At 42.5% G+C, this 24,478-nt stretch overlaps 2 protein-coding genes across 14 annotated transcripts in view; one reads left to right on the top strand and one right to left on the bottom strand.

The window, feature by feature from the left end:
- The window catches only part of LOC125992022 (pleckstrin homology domain-containing family A member 5), a 139,727-nt gene extending 120,992 nt beyond the window's left edge, over positions 1-18,735 (top strand). For all 13 annotated transcript variants that reach the window (XM_049760547.2, XM_049760550.2, XM_049760546.2 and 10 more), the window contains 3 exons: positions 15,568-15,710; positions 15,822-15,982; positions 16,063-18,735. In XM_049760547.2, the coding sequence (XP_049616504.1) occupies positions 15,568-15,710; positions 15,822-15,982; positions 16,063-16,097 (339 nt within the window). In that variant the 3' untranslated portion in view covers positions 16,098-18,735. The remainder of the gene's footprint in view (positions 1-15,567; positions 15,711-15,821; positions 15,983-16,062) is intronic.
- Positions 10,557-12,677, bottom strand: LOC137839848 (uncharacterized). Its single transcript, XM_068649656.1, has one exon. The coding sequence runs from the start codon at positions 12,087-12,089 to the stop codon at positions 11,289-11,291; it is 801 nt and encodes a 266-aa protein (XP_068505757.1). The 5' UTR covers positions 12,090-12,677; the 3' UTR covers positions 10,557-11,288.
- Positions 18,736-24,478: the final 5,743 nt, after the last annotated feature.

Below are 24,478 nucleotides of genomic sequence, written 5' to 3' on the forward strand. Positions count from 1 at the left end.
TACCAGGTAATCTAAGACAGGTAAAATTACCCTTAGCTACATCGGACGATAAAAGGGGTTTATATTTTGTCATAGAGGCAACAGGGTAAACCTTATCCCATTTAAAACAATCATGAGTGGGTGAAATGGACAGGCTTAACATTAAAGTAACAGCACACTTAGGACCTATATTCGCAGGTATGATTTTCAAAAGAGGTCTTGGACCCATGCATGCAACGCAACTGGCGCCAGCCATCTTTGCGGCCTGCTCAGCCATAAGAAGCCAGTTGTTAGTATGACCGCTTATCCCTGTGGAGGCCACAAAATAGCTGTCTACATCAGTGAGGAGCGTACTTGTGATTTTTGCTCCTGCTGACAGGGTGTATTTATTTGTAACGGGACGGTCTGCGACCGACATTGTTCTATTAAGGCAAATAGCAATAGGAAAGCGAGGATCGACTCCAGAGGACCAAGCCCACAGTTGAAAACCCCAACAAGAAGTGTTAAACAAGGTGGCATTTGGAGGACGAATTTGACCATCAGGGAGTGTAAGAGTCAAAAGGAGGCTTGTGCCCCGATTTATCAAAGTCACTCGTTTAGCAAAGAACACAGCCTCGTCACTGGAACCAGAGGGCCAATACCCTCGCATTTGTGTGGTGACAAGGGTGCCCCAGCCGGTGTTAACCGGGTGGCCAGTTAAATACCACCAATACCCGAGCCATTTATCTCCAGTAGTGGGGCGACCATTACGAAACCCTTTCAAACTTTTCAAAGGTAAAATAATAGAAGAAGATGTATTAGGAGCCACAGTAAACATTAATGAGTTATTATAAGCCCAAGACAAAAGCCATGGTACACAGGTTGGAACACGGACGGCTCCTGGAACACAAACAACATGATCAAAAGGGGATTTAGTGTCGCGCTTATGTCTAGCAATTTCTCCCCATGAGCCATATCGATTAGAATTAGCGTTAGCAGTCGCCTGAGAGAATAATGTTCGAGGCTCATGGTACTCTATCCCTCCAAATAAAAAAAAACCCGAAAAAAACACAATGGTAACACAAACCAGCTAAAGCAACCAAAAACACATGGCAGACTTAGCGCAGGCCACAGCCTGATTAAAGCACTCACCAAATGACTCTCTAATGCTCATGTTTTTGGATCTCCTCAGAGTCAACACCCTGAGCTTCGGGTTGGTGTCTTGGAAATTGGCTTCTGCTAGCTTTCGTGTCAACCCTGGATCTTGGCACCAGGATCAGGCACTATTACCAGACTTTGCTCACCTTCCGTACTTTAGGTTGGGTCTGCAGAGATCACCTTTTTACAATGAGATAAATGAATCCACGTGCTGCGTTCGGCTATTTTCAAAGCATTAGGTGTCGTGAGTAGTACCAAAAAAAGACCTTCCCACTTGGGTGAATGCCAATTCTTCCTCTTGATACTCTCGATCAAGACCCAGTCTCCCGGTACCACTTTGGGGTCTTCCTGCGGAGAAATGGGTTCATCATCAGTGTTATTGGTTAGATTCTTTTGACGTTCCAACATTTTTCTCATGTAATCAGCTAACGTGGCTTCCTCGGGGATCTCCCATGTGTTCCTGAACTGAGGAAGCCTGTAAGGCCTTCCAAACATAGTTTCATAGGGAGTTAGCCCTGTTGTACTTGTAATATCTATGTACATTTTGACCAGGTCTAAGCACTGAGTCCATGGTCGTTTGGTTTCTTCCATACATTTCTTTAATCTGTCTTTTATAGTCGCGTTAGATCTCTCAACAACTGATTGTGGACGATAGGAACAATGGTTCTTTAGATTTATGTGGAACATTCTCCCAATGTGATCTGATTTACAAAATGTGGACCATTGTCACTGTAAATTTTTCTGGAATACCGTATCTTGGAATGATGTCTTTGCATAAGGCTTTTGCCACTGTGAGTGCATCAGCATGTTTGGTAGGAAATGTTTCTACCCATTTAGAAAATGCGTCTATTATGACTAAACAATATTCTTTCCCTTCACATTTATGTAATTGGATATAATCCATATGTATTATCTGAAACGGATACAATGGAGTCGGGAATTTCCCTCTCTGAGGTCTTAAATTGCCTTGTGGGTTATGTTTAGCACAGATCAAACACGCTCTGCAAAATTGTTTTGAAAAAGCTGCAAAGCCGTACGTTGTATAAATAGCCTCAACTTGTTTCACCATACCCCCCGTCGAGACATGGGTGACCCCATGACTCGAAATAGCAGCCCATTTGAATAAGTTACGAGGCAAGACAGGCTTGCCCAAAGGTCACACAAAATGACCAACAGCGTTTTTAGTTGCACCCCGTTTTTCCCAAGAGAGCCGTTCCTGGGAGGGGCTCTGAGACTGCATGTCAAGCAACACATCAGGGGGGATGTGTGACATCGAATCATGAGCCGTGAGAGACGAGAGGACATGGAGCAGGCCTTCTGCAGCGGCCTTCGCGGATTTGTCAGCAAAAGCATTACCGAGAGAAACAGGATCAGAGCACGCAGTGTGAGCAGCACATTTGCAAACTGCTATCTTTAAAGGCAGCTGGACAGCGTCCAAAAGTTGAGTCAGCAATGTGGAATGGGTGACGGGCTTCCCTGCAGAAGTTATCATGCCACGGTTGCGCCACTGCTGAGCAAACACGTGTACTGTAGCAAAAGCATACTGACTATCAGTCCAGATAGTGACGGATTTGTTTGCAAACAATTTGCAGGCCCCAGTCAAAGCAATGAGCTCAGCGGCCTATGCAGACATATTGGATGGCAGTTTAGCAGCCTCCAAAACCATGTCGGCAGTAACAATGGCATACCCAGTAAGGGTCACACCAGATTCATTTTTCTTAGAAGACCCATCAACAAAAAACACATGACCATCTGGCAGAGGCGTATCTTCCAAATCAGGCCGAGCCTTAGCAACTTGTTGGGCAGCATCGACACAATCATGGAATTCGCCGTCGCCAGGAAGGGGAATGAGAGTGGCAGGATTGAGTGTCGTGCATCTTTCAACGGTCAGATGTGGCTGAGACAGCAACGTAGCCATGCAAGAAAGATGACGCGCAGGCGACAGGAAGGTCATATTAGTCTGCAGCAGAAGAGCTGAGACAGCATGAGGAACTTTCAGCGTCAAAGGATGAAACAACACAACACCAGCACTGCTCTCCACAGCCATGGAGGCCGCCACCACGGCCCTCACGCACGGAGGGAGAGCACATGCAACACTGTCCAATTTAGAGGAATAAAAAGCGATAGGTTGCAACCTTGAGCCATGTGATTGGAGCAAAACGGAGGTCATGTAATGACCTTTGCAGTCAACAGACAAATACCTTTTCATAGTTGGGCAAGGCTAGAGTGGAGCTGGAGACCAAAGTCTGTTTGATCAAAACAAAAGCATCCTCAGCTTCAGGAGTCCATTTTAAGTGAGTGGACATCGAGATGTCCTCCACATACATCAATTTGGACAGAGGAGCAACAATTTGGGCATAATCCAGTATCCAGCTTCTACAATAACCCGTGAGACCCAAAAAAGACATCATTTGCTTCTTTGTTAGCGGCTTAGGAGCTTGTAAAATAGAGGCCTTTCTGCTCTCAATTATGGATCGACCTTGGGAACTCAGATTGTGGCCTAGATACTTAATTTCAGCGGACCACAGTTGAAGCTTGTTCTTGCTGACCTTGTGGCCTTCACCTGCCAAGTGATGCAGCACAGCAAGCGTGTCTGTCTGGCAAGAGGCCAAATCAGGAGACGCTATCAAAATGTCATCAACATAGAGCAAGATTTGACTTCCCATTGGCGGGACAAATTTAGCCATGCTGGCTGCCATCACCTGTGAGTAAATTGTCGGGCTTTCACAATACCCCTGTGGCAACCTCGTAAAGGTGTACCTGGAGCCAGCATATGTAAACGCAAACCAAAACTGACTTTCTTCCGCAATAGGGACAGAGAAAAAAGCATTGCTAATGTCAATCACTGTGAAGAATTTCGCATCAGGTGTCAATGAATTTAATAAGGTATGCGGGTCAGGGACACAAGGTGCCCTCTGAATAACCGCATTGTTTACAGCTTGCAAGTCTTGCACCAGTCTCCACCCAACAGAAGGGAGTGCCTTCTTCACAGGGAAAATTGGAGTATTGCAAGGAGAATCCGGGCAAGGAACAATGACACCTGCTTTTAATAAATCAGAAATAACAGGTGCGATCCCCTGTAAGGCATCAGATTTTAAAGGATATTGCCTCACACAAGGGCGGTATTCAGTTTTAGGTCTTATGACAACAAAAAGCGCACCTTTCACTAAACCAACGTCAGAAGGACCCGTAGACCAAAGATGACTCGGGACCTCAGCGAGGACGTGCTCGTCATCTGACGTCAGCACAAAATCTCAAAATGAGGGTGTCTGCTCAACACCAGGATCAGCATGGATTCCACTAATGAATGACAAGTCTCGAGCCATATTTTGTTTGAAAAGCTTGGTGGAAGGACTATAAAAGGAGTCAGAATTAACCTGAGTCCAGTCAGAAGCTGCCAAGGCATCACCAGCCATAAATCCCAAACATTGCCACGCTGCGGTGTGAGGCCTGTAGAGAGAGATGTGGAGCGGAGTGGGAGACATGTGCAATCTTTGAACAGCAGGGGGAGCCGTTTGTATAACCACACAAGCACGGCTTTCACCATCATGCAGAAGGAAAGATGCCGTCAAAGTGGCAGGTGTAGCAGCCTCAAGCATGTTCTCGTAGTTGTGATCAGGACCAGGTGTGTCTTTATGCCACATAGTTAGGTGCAGTTTATCGGCCTCCATTGCCTGTTCAGGGCAACGCAAAAGAGTGGCCACTCGGGCCAAAAGAGGGGAACCAAATTCCATCACTTCTGCATCAGCCAAATCCAATGAAAAAAAATAGTAGCAGTGAAATTGACCAAACATCTGTAGCTGGTGTCGCCTTTTGACAACAATTTGACCGTCAAGAGACACAAGGGAAAGCCCAAGGGCAGTGAGAGCATCTCTACCTAGCAAATTAATAGGGCAACTGGGCATCAGCAAAATGGGAATGCAACAACTTCCCCCTTCCAGGTCCCGTATCCAAACTGGTCGAGACTGGGGAACTGGGGTTGCCAGCCCATTTGCTGCTCTCACCCAAAAGGATTTACCGTTTGGTTGCACACCTGCAGGTATGTCACGACATGTGGTCACACATGCCCGAGTCACACAAAAAGGTTATTGGAGTCCCGTTTACCATTAGAGTTATCACTGGCTTCTCAATATTGTTCATCAACAAATCTTGAATGTTCAAATCGACATCAACAGGGGGAGCTGTTGACAAGACAGTTGTTCCAACTGTATTTTGATCGTTGTCTAGTCATAAGGGAGGTCTACTCCCGCCCTTGTAATTACCTGGGCAGTTTCTTGCTATATGGCCTTTCTTCCCACATGACCAGCAAATAGGTTCAGAATTGTACCGCTTTGACTGACCTGAAGCGGGCTGGTCATTTGTTCCATAATTGGGAGAATCACGACTGTACCCCCCGCTACCTCTGCCACGGAATTTGTTACGACCACGCCCCCCTAGGCGTGGTTCGAAGGTCTTATTTTGATAGAACACTTCAGACTGCCCTCCTTCAACAAAAAACACGGTGTCTTTTTTCCCCTTATCTTTTGCTCTTTTTGAATTGACAACTTTTTCGGCGTGTATTGCATGATCAATGAACTGTGGCAAGGTAGATGTCGGGAAAGTGATCATATGTTTAGTGATCCAGGTTTGGATTGCTGGATGCGAATTTGCATGTAGAGCATTTTTGAGTTGTTGGTCATAAACATCAGTTCCATGCTCCAAGCCACTATTGGCTTTGAACACTCTTTCGAGTCTGTGTCTAAAGTCTTCAAACATCTCATCTTCTTTTTGTTTGGTTCGGCCAATGTCTGTGTAATTTGCTCTACGTTCGAATTTTATTTTTATCCTGCCCAATAGGCGGTCAATTTCTGTCTGCAATGGCACCACGTTACATTCCAATGGACGGCCCCTGGAATCAAAAGGATCCCAGGTGCCTTTAACGCTTGCCCAATGTTTGGTTAAGGATGCCATGAAAACCTGCTGTACTTCATCGCCTCTCAAATTATACGAAGCAATGAGTTGTTTCACGTCAGTACAGTATTGATCAACATCTTCAGTGGGCAACGCTATACCCTCAATTGCCGATTTTATATCAGCACTGGTCCATGTTCTGTACACTAAAATTGTGGGTCCTCCATCATCATGAGGATTTGCCACTTCAATCATCGGGTATGCGTCAGCCGAAGGATCCAACTTAGCACGGCTCCGCGTCAACATACCACGAGCACGGCTCCGCGCCAACATACCACGAGCAGAAGCACTATACTCAGGAGGATGATCTGTGTTTGGTAATTTGGGGTATAAAGACGGAAAAGTTGGTTCGCCTCGGCGTGCCGCAATCTCCGCCTTGACAATTTGATCATTTTTTTCATCCTCATTCATCGCATTGTCAGCCTCGGCCTTCAAGCGGGTCCGAGCTGACACTGTCTCATCATCCTCCTGCCTGTGCAACAGCAAGTTCTTTTTTATCTTTTCTTCGTCTTCCTTATCTCTCAATTTTTCTCTTATCTGCCCACATTTTCTCTTTTCCGCTTCTAATTCCCATTGTACTATCAGATGATACCCGTCTCTATTCTTCTTTACACCACATTTAGCATCAATTGCTTGCTTTAGGTTATTCAACGAATTCGTTTTCAGCTGACCATCAAATTTGTAATCAGTTATCCATTTATCAAGATATCTTACATTTTCGGGGTCGCCTTCTTCCATCAATTTCCAATCTTTGCATTTTAATTCATGTCGGGGTAGCGGTTTTTGTTTGCTATTCGCTGTCCCCATGGTTTATTTTCTAAATTTCAGTTTTGACTTTATTCACAGGACAGTGTTTAAATGTTCGATGTGTGGTGAGTCTCCGGAGGAAACGGAGAATCCCTGCTTTCGTCCACACAAAGCCACGGTTTACAGTCCCGTGTATTTTACACAAAGGAGAGTTCAAAGGAGATCACTCTCAGTCAAATCACACACACACACACGCACACACACACACAATGCGCACTCTTATCTTCCCACAGGCAAGCAGGGGAGTCCGCCCTCCCGTGGAACTTAACAAAATCTAAACTCTCTAACCTTCCTATTGTGTAAGAAAAACCCTATTTTTGCTTTTTCCCCAAAGCTGATATAAAACCTATCTTTTCACGGATAAAGAAGCCAAACCAGCTAAACCAGAGTTAAGAAAACACCACAGATGGCAGCAGAAAGCTAACACTAACACATTAGGAAGGTTAATTAGGAGGCCCACGACACCTCAGCGGAATTTAACTGCTCCAAATTACCTGTACTTCTCTAGAAAACAGATGGGTCCGCTTTCCCATGGAATTTAACTGACTCATCAGTCAGGGGACTCCAACATCCCAGCAGAATTTACTGTTTCTAATTGCACTTGATAGGGTCTAGAATTGTCAAGGTTTTAAGTGACCTCTTGTCACTGCACTTTCATTACTTCAACAGAATCAAGATTCGTACTCACAGTCTGCTGGGCCTTCTCCTCGGATGATGTTAGGTTCAGATTCAGCAAAAGGATCAGCAGACAAAACCAGTGAGACAGAATGTTGAGTCTTTTCTCGCGAGGAGTGCATCCAGACTTACAGCAATCCAAAATACACTAAAGGTCTTGTTTACACTCCTCTCTTTTTATTCAGGAATGCCCTACCTACAATGTGAGACTAGCCCCTGATAGGTGGGGGGGAAAGCGTGGGCTTTGTCTCATGAGAGAAGAAACGAGATTCTATGTGAAACTAGAAGTCGCAGACAGGATCCCATGAGAAACGAAAAGTGTGCAAGGATAAAATGTTATGGGAAACAAAGTAGTCATGTGAAAAGAGTGCATAGACAAAATGACATGTGCAGACATCAACAACTTTCTTGGATTGTAGAAGGTCAGGAAGCTCCAGACAGCATCGTTTGACTTGTTGTGGACTGGGTGATGTCTGCAAGAAGAAACAGCAAGCATTCTGCGCAATAACTTTATTAATATGTACTCATTAGGGAACGCATGATAACATATATATACAATTTATCTAACACTCGTCAACCACTCCGGTGTCCAGCCAACTGATCAAGTCAGCCCCGTGAAAAGGGTTTCCTCAATATGCCTTGGCCAAGGACTTGTCCTGCGTCGAAAAGTCGGCCGGAAGCAGAAATAGTCCTATTGAGATCCCGGAACGAGCCCCCAAAAATCTGTTAGGTTCAGATTCAGCAAAAGGATCAGCAGACAAAACCAGTGAGACAGAATGTTGATCTTTTCTCGCGAGGAGTGCATCCAGACTTACAGCAATCCAAAATACACTAAAGGTCTTGTTTACACTCCTCTCTTTTTATTCAGGAATGCCCTACCTACAATGTGAGACTAGCCCCTGATAGGTGGGGGGGAAAGCGTAGGCTTTGTCTCATGAGAGAAGAAATGAGATTCTATGTGAAACTAGAAGTCGCAGACAGGATCCCATGAGAAACGAAAAGTGTGCAAGGATAAAATGTTATGGGAAACAAAGTAGTCATGTGAAAAGAGTGCATAGACAAAATGACATGTGCAGACATCAACAACTTTCTTGGATTGTAGAAGGTCAGGAAGCTCCAGACAGCATCGTTTGACTTGTTGTGGAAGGGGTGATGTCTGCAAGAAGAAACAGCAAGCATTCTGCGCAATAACTTTATTAATATGTACTCATTAGGGAACGCATGATAACATATATATACAATTTATCTAACAGTGAGCAAAGTGTCAGAAGAATTGAATTTAAATGCTGATTGATTGGGTTTTAATACAATGCAGATGGTCCAAACAGCGCCACTGCTTTGTGTAATCTCTGAGTCACATGGCAGAGTAAGAGAAAGGATTTAGAGCCCTTTGACGCAGGTCACCTAGCGTGCATTCCTACTAAAGCTCATAATAGTCACAAGCAACACAGCCAGAATAAGCAGCAGCCATAGTAGTGTTTCAAAATAGTATTTTTGTTATTGTTTTTTTCTTCAAGATACCGCACAACAGTGGTCCACAGCCTTTTTACGAGTGTATAAAAGTGATCAAGTCATCACAAAAATCACGAAAAAAATCTTATATAAGCCGCACCTGACTATAAGCCGCAGGGTTCAAAATTTTGGAAAAAAATCGCGGCTTATAGTCCGGAAATTACGGTATATGATATACTGTTTTTATGATCACTACATCATACCACCTCTAAATTTGTTTAAATTAAAGATGTCAAACTCAAGGCCCAGGGGAGGCCAGATACGACCCGCCATATCATTTTATGTGGCAGACCAATAAATCAACTAAATGTGTCACTACTATCAAAAGTACCGTAATTTTCTGACTAAAAGTCGCTCCGGAATATAGGTCGCATTAGCCATAAAATGCACAATAACGTGAAAAAAACATATATAAGTCGCTCCAGAACGTAAGTCACATTTTGGGGGAAAATTTATTCGACAAAATCCAACACCAAGAACAGACATGAACGAGCAACATTCTAAACGATAGGTATGCTAACGTGACATAAACACAAACGAAGAGCTGAGAACGGGCCTGACGTAACATTCAGAGTTATTAAAAAAAAGTATTACATAAATAACACGTTTATTAAACCATCTGTGTCACTCCAATTCATTAAATCCATCGATCGTCCTTTGTCAACAATGGGTGCGCGCCGCTGACGGCACTTGCACTTCAAAATATTCCACAGGCCCATATAACGATATATTAATTAGATATCAAATAACTATTATATAAGCAATAATATTATCAAACCATCTGTGCACTCTAAATCATTAAATCCATCGATTAAATTCCTTGTCCTTTGTCAACAACGCCGCGCGTGCGCCCTGACGTCAGCCTCGTCGTTATTCCACAGATCTAGTATATAACTATATTGTAGCGTTAACAAAGTACAAGGAAAGACGTAGGTTTGGTAAACGGCTCTTTATTCAACAAAACAAACTTCCAGGCGTGTGGCGGCGTGGACTTCCAGGCACTTAGGTGGAAGAGAGATCCATAGAATAGGACCGGACGTGCGTAAAAGCCATGACCGAGCCCCATCCACCGTCCCCGGACAGCCACCCGGCCGAGCGCCGGCACTCGACTTCTATCCACGGAGGTGAAAGAGAGCTCCGTAGAGTAGGACCGGGCGTGCGTAAAAGCCATAATCGTTTTTCAAACCTTCTGTGTCACTCCAAATCCTTAAATCCTTCAAACTCTTCGTCCTCCGTGTCACTTAGAAACAAAGCCATTAATGATGCCGGTAGTACGTGGGGCCCTTCGTCATCTTCGTCATCCCGTGATCAATCTTTGTCCTTTTTGTAAACAACTTCCGCCACGTCACGCTGCTGACGTCACTTGAAATTCAAATTACAGTAATCCCTTGCTACATCGCGGTTCGTTTATCGTGGTTTCACTTTTTTTGGGGGGGGGGAAATTTTTGAGAAAAAAAACACATAAGTTGCTCCTTATTATAAGTCGCCCCCCCCACCCAAACTATGAACAAAAACCGCGACTTATAGTCCGAAAATTACGGTACTTCGTGTCAATACTAAAATTACAGATGATTTCCACTTTTAAAAAATAGAAATTTTTAATCTTTTATTAAATTTTTAATTATTTTACTAATTTTACTAATCTCTGATTTCAAAACTATTCATCATTTTGTTGTCAAGTCAAGTTTATTTGTATAGCCCTAAATCACAAACAGTCTCAAAGGGCTTCACATAGCCAAAATTGACAATTATTCTCAAACCATCCCCTGATCTTAAGCTCCCAAAAGGGCAAGGAAAAACTCAAAAAAAACCTGCCAGGGGAAAATGAGAAACCTTGAGAAGGGACCACAGATGGAAGGATCCCCCTTTCAGGATCACCAGGTTGTAATGGATGCAGAGAGGGCACAAGTAATACATAATATGAAAATCAAATGAAAAAATGGATGTCGGAGGTGCCCTCGATTGTCCTGGCACTGTCTTCAAGGAGGTTGAGCTGCAGTTTCTTCATCTTGAATTGGTCCCCGAGAATCCAGCTAGCCGCTATCAGCTTTTGAGCCACCTAACCCTCTCCCCCAGCCAGGGAGGGGCTGGGCAGAGAGAATAAAACAAACTCCGGCCAAATCGACCACTATAAGTTAGTTAAAGGCCATCTCATACAAATGTGTCTTTAAACGTGTCTTAAATGTTTCTACTGAGGTAGTAGTTCTAATATCCATTGGTAGGGCATTCTAAAGCTCTGGAGCCCGAATAGAGAATGCTCTTGACCCTGCAGACATTTTTTTGGCCCTCGGTGTAACTAAAAGACTAGCGTTTTGCGAACGAAGGTTACGAGACGGAACATAAGGAACGACTAGGTCGACGAGATATGAAGGCGCTAAGCCATGCAGTGATTTATAGGTTAGTAGAAGAACCTTGAAGTCACATCTTAAATGGACCGGGAGCCAATGTAATTTGGCTAATATTGGGGTAATGTGATCAAATTTTCTTGACCGTGAGAGCAGCCTCGCAGCGGCATTTTGCACTAACTGTAGACTTTTGATACTGGACTTAGGAAGACCAGAGAATAATACATTACAGTAGTCCAGGCGCGACGTGACAAACGCATGTATAATAGTTTCCGCATCCCCGGTCGAGAGGATAGGGCGAATCTTAGCAATATTACGAAGGTGAAAAAACGCAATCCTGGTTATATTCTTAATGTGTTTTTGAAAGGAGAGCGTTTGGTCAAATATTACCCCGAGATTAGTTACCGTATCACTCTGAGTGATAGTACGGTTATCTATAGTTATAGTGGTTTCCTTAAATAAGTGTTGATAACGAGTAGGACCAATTATCAACATCTCAGTTTTATCTGGGTTAAGACGAAGGAAGTTGAGAGACATCCATTGCTTGATCTCCGCAAGGCATGCCTCAAGATTACAACAGTCCCGCGGATCTGTCATCGATAACGGCATATATAATTGGGTGTCATCCGCGTAGCATTGAAAACTAATATTATATTTACGTATTATGTCCCCAAGCGGAATCATATAAATATTACCGTATTTGCCGGTGTACAGGTCGACTCGGTGTATAAGTCGACCCCCTAAAATTCGACGGAAATTTACGATTTTATGATATATCCTTTGTATAAGTCGAGCTCAATTGTTGCATTATATTAAACTTCAAAATTCAATATGCGAAATTTATTGACGAAATGTGTTCAAATTCCGGGAGGCCGTGCGCATGCGGCTGTTTATAAGCACCGCGGAGGAGATCGCGGCCGGCGAGCTCGCGCACGCCGCCCGGCACCAACGGGAGGCCGGAAATAGCTCCAAGCCGAGCGGATCGGCACTTTATAAGCACCGCGGAGGAGATCGCGGCGCCTCATTCGACTTCCAGCGGCCGGCGAGCTCACGCACCCGCCCGGCACATCCGGGAGGCCGTGCGCACGCGCCAAGTGGCCGAAAATAGCCCCCGCCGAGCGGATCGGCTGTTTATAAGCACCGCGGAGGAGATCGCGGCGCCTCATTCGACTTCCAGCGGCCCGCGAGCTCGCGCACTCGCCCGGCACATCCGGGAGGCCGTGCGCACACGCCAAGTGGCCGACAATAGCCCTCGCCGAGCGGATCGGCTGTTTATAAGCACCGCGGAGGAGATCGCGGAGCCTCATTAGACTTCCAGCGGCCGGCGAGCTCGCGCACCCGCCCAGCACATCCGGGAGGCCGTGCGCACGCGCCAAGTGGCCGAAAATAGCCCCCGCCGAGCGGATCGGCTGTTTATAAGCACCGCGGAGGAGATCGCGGCGCCTCATTCGACTTCCAGCGGCCGGCGAGCTCGCGCACGCCGCCCGGCACCAACGGGAGGCCGGAAATAGCTCCAAGCCGAGCGGATCGGCACTTTATAAGCACCGCGGAGGAGATCGCGGCGCCTCATTCGACTTCCAGCGGGCCGCGCACGCAACGCACAATGAGATGCATGAGAAACGGCCTTGGTTACCATCACATTTGAAGCGATGAATACGAAGTTAAATTTTATGACTCGGTGTATAAGTCGAGGTCGATTTTTTTCGGTCGATTTTGGATCGAAAAAGGTCGACCAATACACCGGCAAATACGGTAAATAAAATCGGTCCGAGTACCGATCCCTGTGGGACACCACACGTAACATTATAGAGCTCAGAGGACGTATTGCCATGGACCACTCGGTGCGTCCTGTCTGATAGATAGGAATTGAACCAGCTGAGTGCTGACCCTGAGATACCAACACAACTTTTAAGACGCCCTAATAAAATATCGAAGTCTACAGTGTCAAAGGCAGCACTAAGATCGAGTAATAACAATACAGACGACGTATTTGAATCCATAGCTATGAGGAGATCATTAGTCACTTTAGCAAGTGCTGTCTCTGTGGAATGATTAGCTCTAAAACCAGACTGAAAAGAGTCATATCGATTATTAGCGACCATGTAATCAATAAGCTGCTGCGCTACTACTTTTTCAAGAAGTTGGTCAAGATTTGCTCGCTTAAGTAGCGGTTTAATAATAGCGGTTTTACAGGCTGTTGGCACTATCCCAGAGGAAACAGACAGATTGATTATATTTAAGACGGACGGTCCTAAAATTGGAAATAATTCTTTAAGTAGTTTGGCTGGAAGCGGGTCGAGTAAACATGTTGTTTGTTTAGCCACACTAACCAATTTTGTAAGCATTTCAAGGGACACACTTTTAAAATTTGAGAGGGTTATTGCATGATCCCCAGCGCTAGTAACCGGCGGAGCGATTGGAATGGTATTCTTGATCTCGTCCCTAATGGACTCAATCTTTTGAGCAAAAAATTTCATAAACTTGTCAGCTGAGTGGAAGGAGCTATCGGGGGTCGCCTGGCGCAGAGTTAGCTTTGCCACTGTATCAAATAGGTATTTAGGATTGTTTTTATTGAGATTAATGACTTGCAAAAAATAACGAGTTTTTGCTAAAATAAGCGCATCTTTATATTTCAGGAGGCTGTCCTTCCATGCCTGATGGAAAACCTCAAGTTTGGTTAAACGCCATCTGCGCTCATGCTTTCTACATAATTGTTTAAGCGTACGTGTTTCATCTGTGAACCACGGAGTTGGCCATCTACGGCGAGTTTTCAGATGTAGCGGTGCCACAGAGTCGATGGCTTTTAATAATGTCGAATTGAATTCATTTGTAAGATTATCAATAGAGCCGCTGTATGCGGGAAACATGGCGGTTGTCGGCGACAGTAACTCAGATAGCGCAGTTGCAATCATGGAGTTAAAATTACGGCTGCTATAATTCTGATTGCTCTCTTGACAAGGAACTAAAATTTCAAATTTTATTAAGAAATGATCAGACAGAACAGTAGTGTATGACAGTACTGCTATATTTGAGGTTGCTAGTCCCCGGGATAATACCAGATCTAAGGTATTTCCATTCTTATGCGTTGCTGCCTGTACGGCTTGCGTAAAACCAAACGTATCGATTAAAGTTTGAAATGCCGAAGTCAGTGTTTCTGACGGTGAATTCATGTGGATGTTGAAATCACCCATGATAACTATATTATCTGCATTTGTCACTAGATCAGCCACAAATTCTGAAAATTCATCCAGGAAGCCAGAGTAAGCCCCGGATGGACGGTAAATAACAGCAAGATAGAATGACGGTAAAGCAGTGGATCGCACAATGAGAACTTCAAATGTTTTAAATACGTGAATTGAGCGAGGCCTAAATCTAAGCTCAGAATTTGAGATGAGGGCGACACCCCCACCCTTTTTTCGAGGACGTGCCTCATGCGAGCTCACAAAATTTGGGGGCGAGGCTTCGTTAAGTGGCAGCAGTTCATTAGGTGTGTGATACTATATATCGCATAAGGCATTGACAGTCATAATGACCCTCCAAAAGAAACTGACTCCGATGCGGCCCGTGATAAAAACGAGTTTGACACCCCTGGTTTAAATCATACTTGTCATCCTACAGTTTGTAAATAGAGGCAAAAACTCTATGCCTATTAAATACGGTGTACCGCAGGGGTCTGTACTTGAACCAGAATTCTTTGGTCTTTACAAGCTTCCCTTGTCAATTTTCTGTCAATTTTCACTGCTAGAAAATGGAATAGAAAATACATTTCTATCTTCGGGATTTTTAGCTGGTAACAAAGCAGCTTCTACAGAAGCAAGAATTACTGACACACCTTACAGCTATCAATGTTAAAGCACCATTTGTAATCCTATCTTGCATGCTGGAGTGTGGTTACTTTCCCAATGAAGCTCAACTATCATCTCAGAGTGTAATCTGTGCCAAGATTTGTGGAATTTTAAAGGAAGTCAGCTTGGCTTTAAATGTTTTATCTGCTGGATGCAGCCAGGGTCTAGGCTGCTTTCCAGTGTTCTCTTTACCAGTCCTCAGGATACATTTGAAATGTATTTAATACATGCAAGTCACACAGTATGAGATAACAATACAAAGGTCCTCATGTTTGTTTGGAAATGATATGACATCATGTTTGTGTTGTATTTTTTAGCTGTGTGAAATGCAGACAGTAGTGATTTTGGACCAGCACACTGAGACCCAGCATGTGGAGATTGTAAGCCTTCACTCCTTTGAGGATGACAACAGCAGAGGCGATATGACCAGCTCACCAACCAATATCACAACTGAAAATAGGTGTGTGCTTGTTTGGAGTATTCTCCCATAATATTCAATGTTTGTGTGCAAATCATTTCTCAACATCATCTCTTTTACTAATTCCAAATTGCTGTCATATTTAATAACCAGCTTCCAGAGTCCTGATCCAGAGACGCCAAGTCCTGAGCCAAAAGAAGGGGAGGTAGATGTGCTACAACAAAATTCCAGGGAGGAAAGCCTAGAGAAGCACTTAGAATCTTACAACCAGCTACCAGAAAATGACAAAAAAAACAATAACAACTTATTGGCTTGTGAGTAAATACAGTAGATAGAATCAGTGTAAATACTGCGAAGTAAAACAACATAACTTTCATTGTTCTTTGCCTCACAGCACAAATATTCACGATGGTGAGCAATGACACATGAGCATCAACCTGGACATCTACGATGGCATCCCATAGAGCCCAAATGTAGCAAGTTACAACAAGCTCACTCCCCCAGTTACCCACATTTAGAACACAACTACGATGACACAACAAGGAGATTGAAAAAGATGATGGCAAGTGGTCGAGGCAGAGACTTTAGGTGTACATGTTCTTATCCCAAAGGTTTTTTAAAGTTTAACAAAAAAAAAACGAACTAACTTTGTATCAGTACTTCAATTCAAAAAGTGAACCTCATATTATATAATGAAGTATTTTTCCCATGTAGTATTTAAATCTGTACAACACAAGTATCACTTTTTGAATTAAACTACTGAAACAAAATGAAATTGCATTCAATTGTCTAACTTTTGAGATGAACCGGTATATAATAATATTCAGTTTATTGGTTGTTTGGAAATTTTCATGCGTACTTGCCTAAAATATGTTCCAACAAAACTAGACTATATTTGTCCACAAAGTCTTGTAAGTTAGCTTTCTCTGTTTCAGTTTCTACACCAGTTCATTATTTTGTTATAAAAGCTTCTGAACAATTTTCTAACCTGTTTGCTGCTGAGCAGTTGTACGTGACGAGTGGATGGGCATCTGACTACAATTGTAAGAAAAACAAATGGATCAATAATATTTATTAATTTATTCATGAATTAAATCTCTGAATGTTCAAAAGTCCTGTTTCCATGCTGCTCAGAGAACGTTGCCATAGCGAAAGGAGGAAACTGAATTAGTTGAGCCTGAATCAATCGAACGGATAATAATGCAACTTGATGCATTTTGCAACACAACCAATTTAACTACTTTAGTTTGTGCAAAGAAGTATTAAGTATACACTGAAAACTGAACAAAAAGACATAGTTACAAGAATAAAGCATATTATGTAGTGATGGGGGGAAATGGAGCTTCAAATTTGCTTCATGACCAACTTGTATTTTTTGACTCCACTAGGTGGCAGTGTAGGTTTGAATACAGATGTTTCAGAAATGGCAAGTCAGTAATGCTGCACAGTCGACCAAGGCTTTGTTTCAAGATTTGAATGTTACTAATTATAAATCATAGTGTGACATTAACATTAATTTGTGAAATCATAATAAACTTCAAATAGTCTTTACCAAGAACAGTACCAAAAACATGTATCAGCTTGTTCTTCGCCTATGTAGTAAATTTCTGCTCATGTGTTGATTTAATCCTATTAGCAACATATTTTTTCACAAAATTAACCTTTTTCTCATAAAATAACATGAAATCTTGTTTTCCCAACCACTTTTGCAGGATTTAATTATTTCCGTAAAAGTAGATAAATTGATAGATGCATTGTAGAAAACACAACTTGTATTTTGAGGGAGGGCCTAAAATATCAATTATTGACATTTACGGCAACTATATTACTTAGCACAACAAAGCAAGCAAGTTGTTCGCTCTGAAACAATTTGCCAAGTTGGTTTTAAATGTTGAAGTTGGGGGTACAATACAAGGAACAACGATTCTGGAAACGGCAAAATGTAAAATATTCAATTAGAATGCCCAACGTAAAATTGTATTGAAGTTTGTCACCTAGAAAGTTCAGAAAATTTTCGTGCAACATTACGGTTGAATTGTATATGCTTTATTCTCATTTTTTTTTCTTCACGAATGTCCAACATTAATCTGACAAATCGACTAAACTACAACTTTATCCGTTATTTTTCATTTCTTCACTGTAATATTTTTATGACAGTGTAGCACTAATACTTCATCGGTTTACATACAAATACATGCACTATCTCTGATTTTTATTTATTTATTTTGCAGGCTTAGTTTTGTGTCCTACATCAGCGGCGGAAAGAAAGATTTTTTTGTCTTTGCCTTTTTACACTTTGTGCAAAAGCTGGATACCTCCACAATCACGCGCTTTCACAAAGCTACACCATTTCCCAGAAAGGCGGAAAATTATCTGAAGATTAAAAGTGGGAAATTGTGTTGCTTTTACAAACAGTGTGATCTCGGACGTTTAGCAATTCAAACAAATTTTGTGAATGAAATGTGAAATTATGGTAATTAGATTTTGTTTCTAACTACAGTACAAGTACATTTTGATATGCAGTACATACAATTTGTTGATATGAGTATTCAAACTAGACTATAATATAACGATGACATTGTACAGCCTGCGGGGGGGGGGGGGGGGTAGTCGATAAATTTTGTGTACAGCTGTATATAATGGAGCATTTGAGAATTAGTACGGCGAATGGCACCAAAACACAACACATGCAGTGCTTTACTTCAACTCCAAAGTGAACACAACTGGCTTCTGTTTGAAGTTATCATTTTCATCCATCTGGGTTGGCTCTCCAGTGTCATTTCCAGTGACATTTATTCTGTTCAAGGGCTGAGTATGAGGCAAAAAGGTAGACACCCTAAAACAGAAAATAAAGAGAATAGCACATGTACAAAGCAATAAGTGGGACTTGAGAACAGAAAAGAAATGAAAGCGATGTAAAAATCTGTATATATAATAATGTACAAATTAAAAAGAAAAAGAGCAAATATATTATAGAGATTATTATTAATGTTATTAGATCCAATATGCAAAACGTTCATACCCCATGTGTTTTATATTGTGGAATAAATGTTGATGTTCATACAAACTTGATTGCTTTTTTTCTGATTTTTCCTCTTTACCCACTATCATTTTGTTGCACTAATTTAAATCCATTACTCAATCTATTTTTTTCATTAAATAGAAAACAATGATCTTGATAGATAGATAGATAGATAGATAGATAGATAGATAGATAGATAGATAGATAGATAGATAGATAGATAGATAGATAGATAGATAGATAGATAGATATTGTCAGGTCTAAATACGGTCAGACATTAAATCACACGCTGGAACGAAGAGAAGACAACCAGAACAGGTTTACTCGCGAGGAGAACGATAGAGAAAGGAACCTCAGTTACAACCTCCATCATTTCTTAGTCTTACTCCATGTGCCCCTCTTTTTAATGTTTTGGTTGCCCTGGTTACAGAGGTGTTGCTACACTAAAGGGAGGGGAGATTGTGGCTGTAGCAACGCTGATTAGCTAAGGAATGTAGTGTGGTGTGAATTAGTACTTCATTGTCGGCCCGTGACCCCCGCAGAGTCTGTCCTCTTTCCTCAACCAGCTGTCTTCCCCTGGCTGGCTGACTCGTCCTCGATTAATCAGATAACTTGAATCACGTTGATTGCCGCTTTCCTGTGGAACAATGCAACTAAACCTTTGCTAACTTTATCTACTTGGTAAATTAACACACAATAATAATGAGTAACTTGTCCTAAACACTTCAACACACATTAAGTAAATGTGAGGTAACTGGTATGCAGTTCCTTAAACAAACATTGAGTAAATATGGGATAACTTATATGCAACTACTTCAAACTGTATATAACACTTGTCAAACGCACCTCTTTCAATAAGGTGCCCCCGGCTTCCCGGTAACGGGTTTGTCTTAGCCGGGTTCGGAGATTCGTCCGTAATCTAACCACCCGAGTTAAATTAACTCCACCGGAATCAATCTAATTTCTGTACGACGCCAATCCCTCTCAAGTCACCCGAAGCTCGAGCCGAGTAACTCAATTCGAGGCAAGACTTCGAAGTGACCGCATCGTATTGATGGGTCCCCGCTATCGTTTGAAGTTCTTATTATGTTACGGATATTTTTAGATGTCTTTGTTGAGACCTCAGGGATTCGTTTGTATAGCGCACCCAAGCACTAGTTTTGCCGATGTAAATGTTGATATGGGTCCGTTCCACTTGGTCGCTCATGCAGCGAGCCGACCAACTTCTTTATTCGAAAGAGAATCGAATTAATAAAAGTGTAATAATAGCATTTAAGAAGAAAATTAATGCACTTTATATTATTAATTCTAACTTCTTATATGTAGATCTAGCACTTAACTGTCGGAGTGCTTTACCCCACTTGATTGCTTTAAAAAGAGTAACAACTTTCCTAAAACGAATAAAAATGTCTTACTCTTATTTAGATTTGCCCAGTAATTAATTTGGAAGGCAAGTCTATTTTTCGACCGCGTCCTGTTTAACTTTTGACGCGGCCCGACAAATTTAGGAACTGGGCCGCGCCCGTCGGACAATCGAAATACTTCTATCCTTCACCGACTCAAATAATCTATTTTAACCATCGTCGTTATTTTATTTAGAGGAAGTACATTTTCAAACAAATTCACTTTTAACAAAATTCACTCTTCCCTTAAATATCTACGAAAGTTATTTAATTCTCTAACATGTTCGGAGTTACCTTTTACGCCCGTCAAAAGGGGAAACGGGCCTGCGCCCTTCAAATAATTAAATTACTTTCAGTTCTACACCAAACCAATAATCTGATTTAAACACTTCCGTTAATTTATTCAGACGAAGCAAACTTTCAAACGGATTGAAATTCACTCGTGTCTCAAATAACCACGAAAGTTATTTAATTCTCTAACATGTTCGGAGTTACTTTTTACGCGCGTCAAAAGGGGAAACGGGCCTGCGCCCTTCAAATAATTAAATTACTTTCAGTTCTACACCAAACCAATAATCCGATTTAAACACTTTCGTTAATTTATTCAGACGAAGCAAACTTTCAAACGGATTGAAATTCACTCGTGTCTCAAATAACCACGAAAGTTATTTAATTCTCTAACATGTTCGGAGTTACTTTTTACGCGAGAGAGAAGATCAATGCCCTAGGCTTTGATGTCTATTCATATGCAAATGAGTTAGGGGTCATAAAATTTTATGACCTTTTTATGACTTGTTATGGTATCATAAATCACCCTCTTTTGAATTGTGGCGGGGTTGGGGGCATCAAGATGGCGCCAGTCGTGACGGCGCCATCTTTGACTGTCGCCATTTTGGTTTGCTGGCGCCATTTTTAAGATGTGGATATGTATTCGCATGTATTTTTATGAATTGAGACAGGTGTAGCATCTGAGCTAGCTTTGGCCCTCGCGTGTGGGTTGAAGGGGCCTCGTTTTGTTGAGAATGGGGAGGGGCGTTTGTGTCAGTGTGGAGTCGTTAGCATGGTGCCAAAAGTTGTCTGGATGAGAGTCGCATATAATTTGAGAAACATTAGTGTTAGATAAATTGTATATATATGTTATCATGCGTTCCCTAATGAGTACTTATTAATAAAGTTATTGCGCAGAATGCTTGCTGTTTCTTCTTGCAGACATCACCCAGTCCACAGCAAGTCAAACGATGCTGTCTGGAGCTTCCTGACCTTCTACACATCTGGGAATCCAAGAAAGTTGTTGATGTCTGCACATGTCATTTTGTCTATGCACTCTTTTCTCATGACTACTTTGTTTCCCATAACATTCACTTTTCGTTTCTCATGGGATCCTGTCCGCGACTTCTAGTTTCACATAGAATCTCGTTTCTTCACTCTTGAGACTAGCCCACGCTTTCCCCCCCACCTATCAGGGGCTAGTCTCACATTGTAGGTAGGGCATTCCTTAATAAAAAGAGAGGAGTGTAAACAAGACCTTTAGTGTATTTTGGATTGCTGTAAGTCTGGATGCACTCCTCGCGAGAAAAGATCAACATTCTGTCTCACTGGTTTTGTCTGCTGATCCTTGTGCTGAATCTGAACCTAACAATTAGTTTAGCCAAAGGTGTCTGAAAGCGAGACGCATGTAATTTGACAAACAATAGTTTAGAGGATAAAGGGGGTTTTTGTTGAGAAAATCATTGAAATGTCGTTAGCATGGTGCCAGAGGTATCTGAAGGGGGTTTTGTTGAGAAAATCATTGAAGTGTCGTTAGCATGGTGCCAAAGGTATCTGAAAGATAAAAAAAAAAAGCAAGAGGGAGACAGACGAAGGCCTCTGTTTTTATGAAGGCTGTCTAAGTTTAAAACATATCCTGATTAAAAAAAAAACAAACAAAAAAAACACGTGATACACAGAGGTGTGGTTTGAGAGAGGGGCCGGACCTGTTGTGCATATATTGTGCGAGAGTATTCTGCTGATAGTTCATAGAAAAGAGCTAAGCTAAAGCTGTGGTGTTAAACTGCAAAGAAAGCAGAAACACCAGTCAGTATCCGTCTTTGCCGTAAAGGCCCCGATGGTTTGCTAGATGCCCCTAGGAAGAAACAAATGTATCTAAGGCGTATGCAACAAAGGCCTACAGAAAAACTTGAGCGGAGCTGGCATCTAACACCAGAGACTCTATGGGGATTTAAATTTTTTTACGACTGGTGAGTTGTCTTTCTTTATGAGAAACAACGAGAGCTCTGGATCAAACAACAGCAACTATGAGCAGACCGTTGCATACGGTACGTTGAACTCAAATGACTGGGGTGTTTTAAATCAACTCCTGCCAGAGGTTTTGACTGAATTTCTCAATGAATACGGGTTAGAAGGTGAGCTGAATGCAACATGGATTTCAAAAATCACAGCCGGCGGGAGATGTTTTTTCCGGTTTAAAGTTTCTCCTCAAACTGTTGATGGGGCAGAAGACGGAGAGCTAATCGATCTATTGTATCTAACACTAGAAGTGTTTAGCAGCGAATGCGGCCTTTTCCAGACGATATTAAATATACCATTAACAGAGTGGTATGAAAGGATGCAAGCATATGGTGAGAGTCTTACGGGGCTTTTTCTATCAAGCCATGTCTGGACAAACGTCGTCGGAGTGAAACGTAAACTGGCTTTAGATTAACCCTTACTAAAAAATTAAGTTTAAACCCCTGGCCCCCCAACAGCACACAAGACTCTGTTCCTCCTCCTACCCCCTCATACCCCCCTCTTTTTCTCACCTGCAAACACAGAAAGGTGAGGTTGTAGTCATTAGCATAACTATCTAAAATGTATAAGAGCGGACATGCAGACACCCCCTTTGACACACGCACGCACAAGAGAAAGAAGATGGCTCAAAAAATCCTTGGCAGAAGACTTTTACCACATTTTGTACCTATGGGCAATGAGCCCGGCATCACATTCTGGTCCAGCCCTGACAACTCTGATGCCGAGACAGATGATGCGGACACAGCTTTCATCGAGGCGTTACGCCCAAGCACGGCTGCTGAACAACTGGAACCAAAGCCAGCGGGGCCTGAGACAAGGGCGGAAAGGTTTGAGATTCTTCCAATGCCTACACCCGAACGCATGTCACCGATCTGCCGCGACGATCTGCAACCCGATTCTCTCTATGGAGCTTTGCCATCAACGTTTGACGTGTTTGAAACCCCTGAAACCTTGGGGCACAACCTAGCAAGCACGATGGGGCAGCAGGAGCACCAGCAGAGGCCTCAACAGCATGAAGCGTGGTCAACGTCACGAGCTATCGAGTTGTTTGATGACGCCTGCGCACGCTATCCTGAAAATGGCATGGATTTGCCCAGCTTGTCTGCTGCTGACATTAGAGTCATACTCAAAGAGGCAGAGGTGCCCGGTGATTTTGAGGAGGCTGACGACACGATCCTTGACAACGACCCTCCGCTGGCCCTTGAGTTTGGGGTCGTTCCTCCGATGACCTCGACGCCTGGGAAAATCAACACACAACAGGGCTCAGAGTATAATATGAGTGTCGAGCCGCTTAAATGGTTGATTATTGAAGATTATACGCGGCTCAAACTTATGCTCGCGCATCTTTTGTATGATGCGTTGATTAAGCATGCTAAATTTAAGTGTGACGGATGTGCCCTTGATGATCTTAGCCAGATGCATCATACGTGCCTGTATGTTGAGGATCGAAACTTTTATTTCTATGCGAATTACGAAGCAGTGACGGCTGAGCTGTGCAATGCTGACTTCCTCCACACGTTGTCGACAATGTTTTTCTATTTTAAAACCTCTGCATCGCTTATAAACATTCGCAATTCTGTTTCTGCCATTCTACATGACCTAGCTCATGAGTGCAAGATCTTCACACGGCTCCGTGCGATAAAACAAGAAGCGCGTGACACTGTTCTGAGTAGCAACGAAGTCGCTCTATTATTTAGAACGTTTGGAAAGACGCAATGGGAGGTTTTGTGAAGAAAATGTGGAGGCAATTGAAGGCTTTCCTAACAGTACTTTTAGATTTAACAGGGGGGCAGCTAAAGAAGTTTAAAACTCTAATAGGGTCCAAAGTAACACCATCTATGTTATCTTCATTCATGCGTTATGTTAAACCTTAGGATTCATACAAAAACATTTTTTTACCATGTTTTTATTTTTACCATGTTTTATACTGTTTATTAGTAATGTTTTTTTAAGAACTAGTTTGATTTTTTTCTGTTATAAACTATTGTGACCGGAAAAGTGACTGTTTCTCTGTGTTCAATTTAAAATCACAAGATCATACCTGCTTGTTTTATTATCAGCACCACACTCTGATATCCAACAGAACTTACCTAACAATG

The sequence above is a fragment of the Syngnathus scovelli genome, chromosome 22, assembly GCF_024217435.2.
Source record: "Syngnathus scovelli strain Florida chromosome 22, RoL_Ssco_1.2, whole genome shotgun sequence".
Lineage (NCBI taxonomy): Eukaryota > Metazoa > Chordata > Actinopteri > Syngnathiformes > Syngnathidae > Syngnathus > Syngnathus scovelli.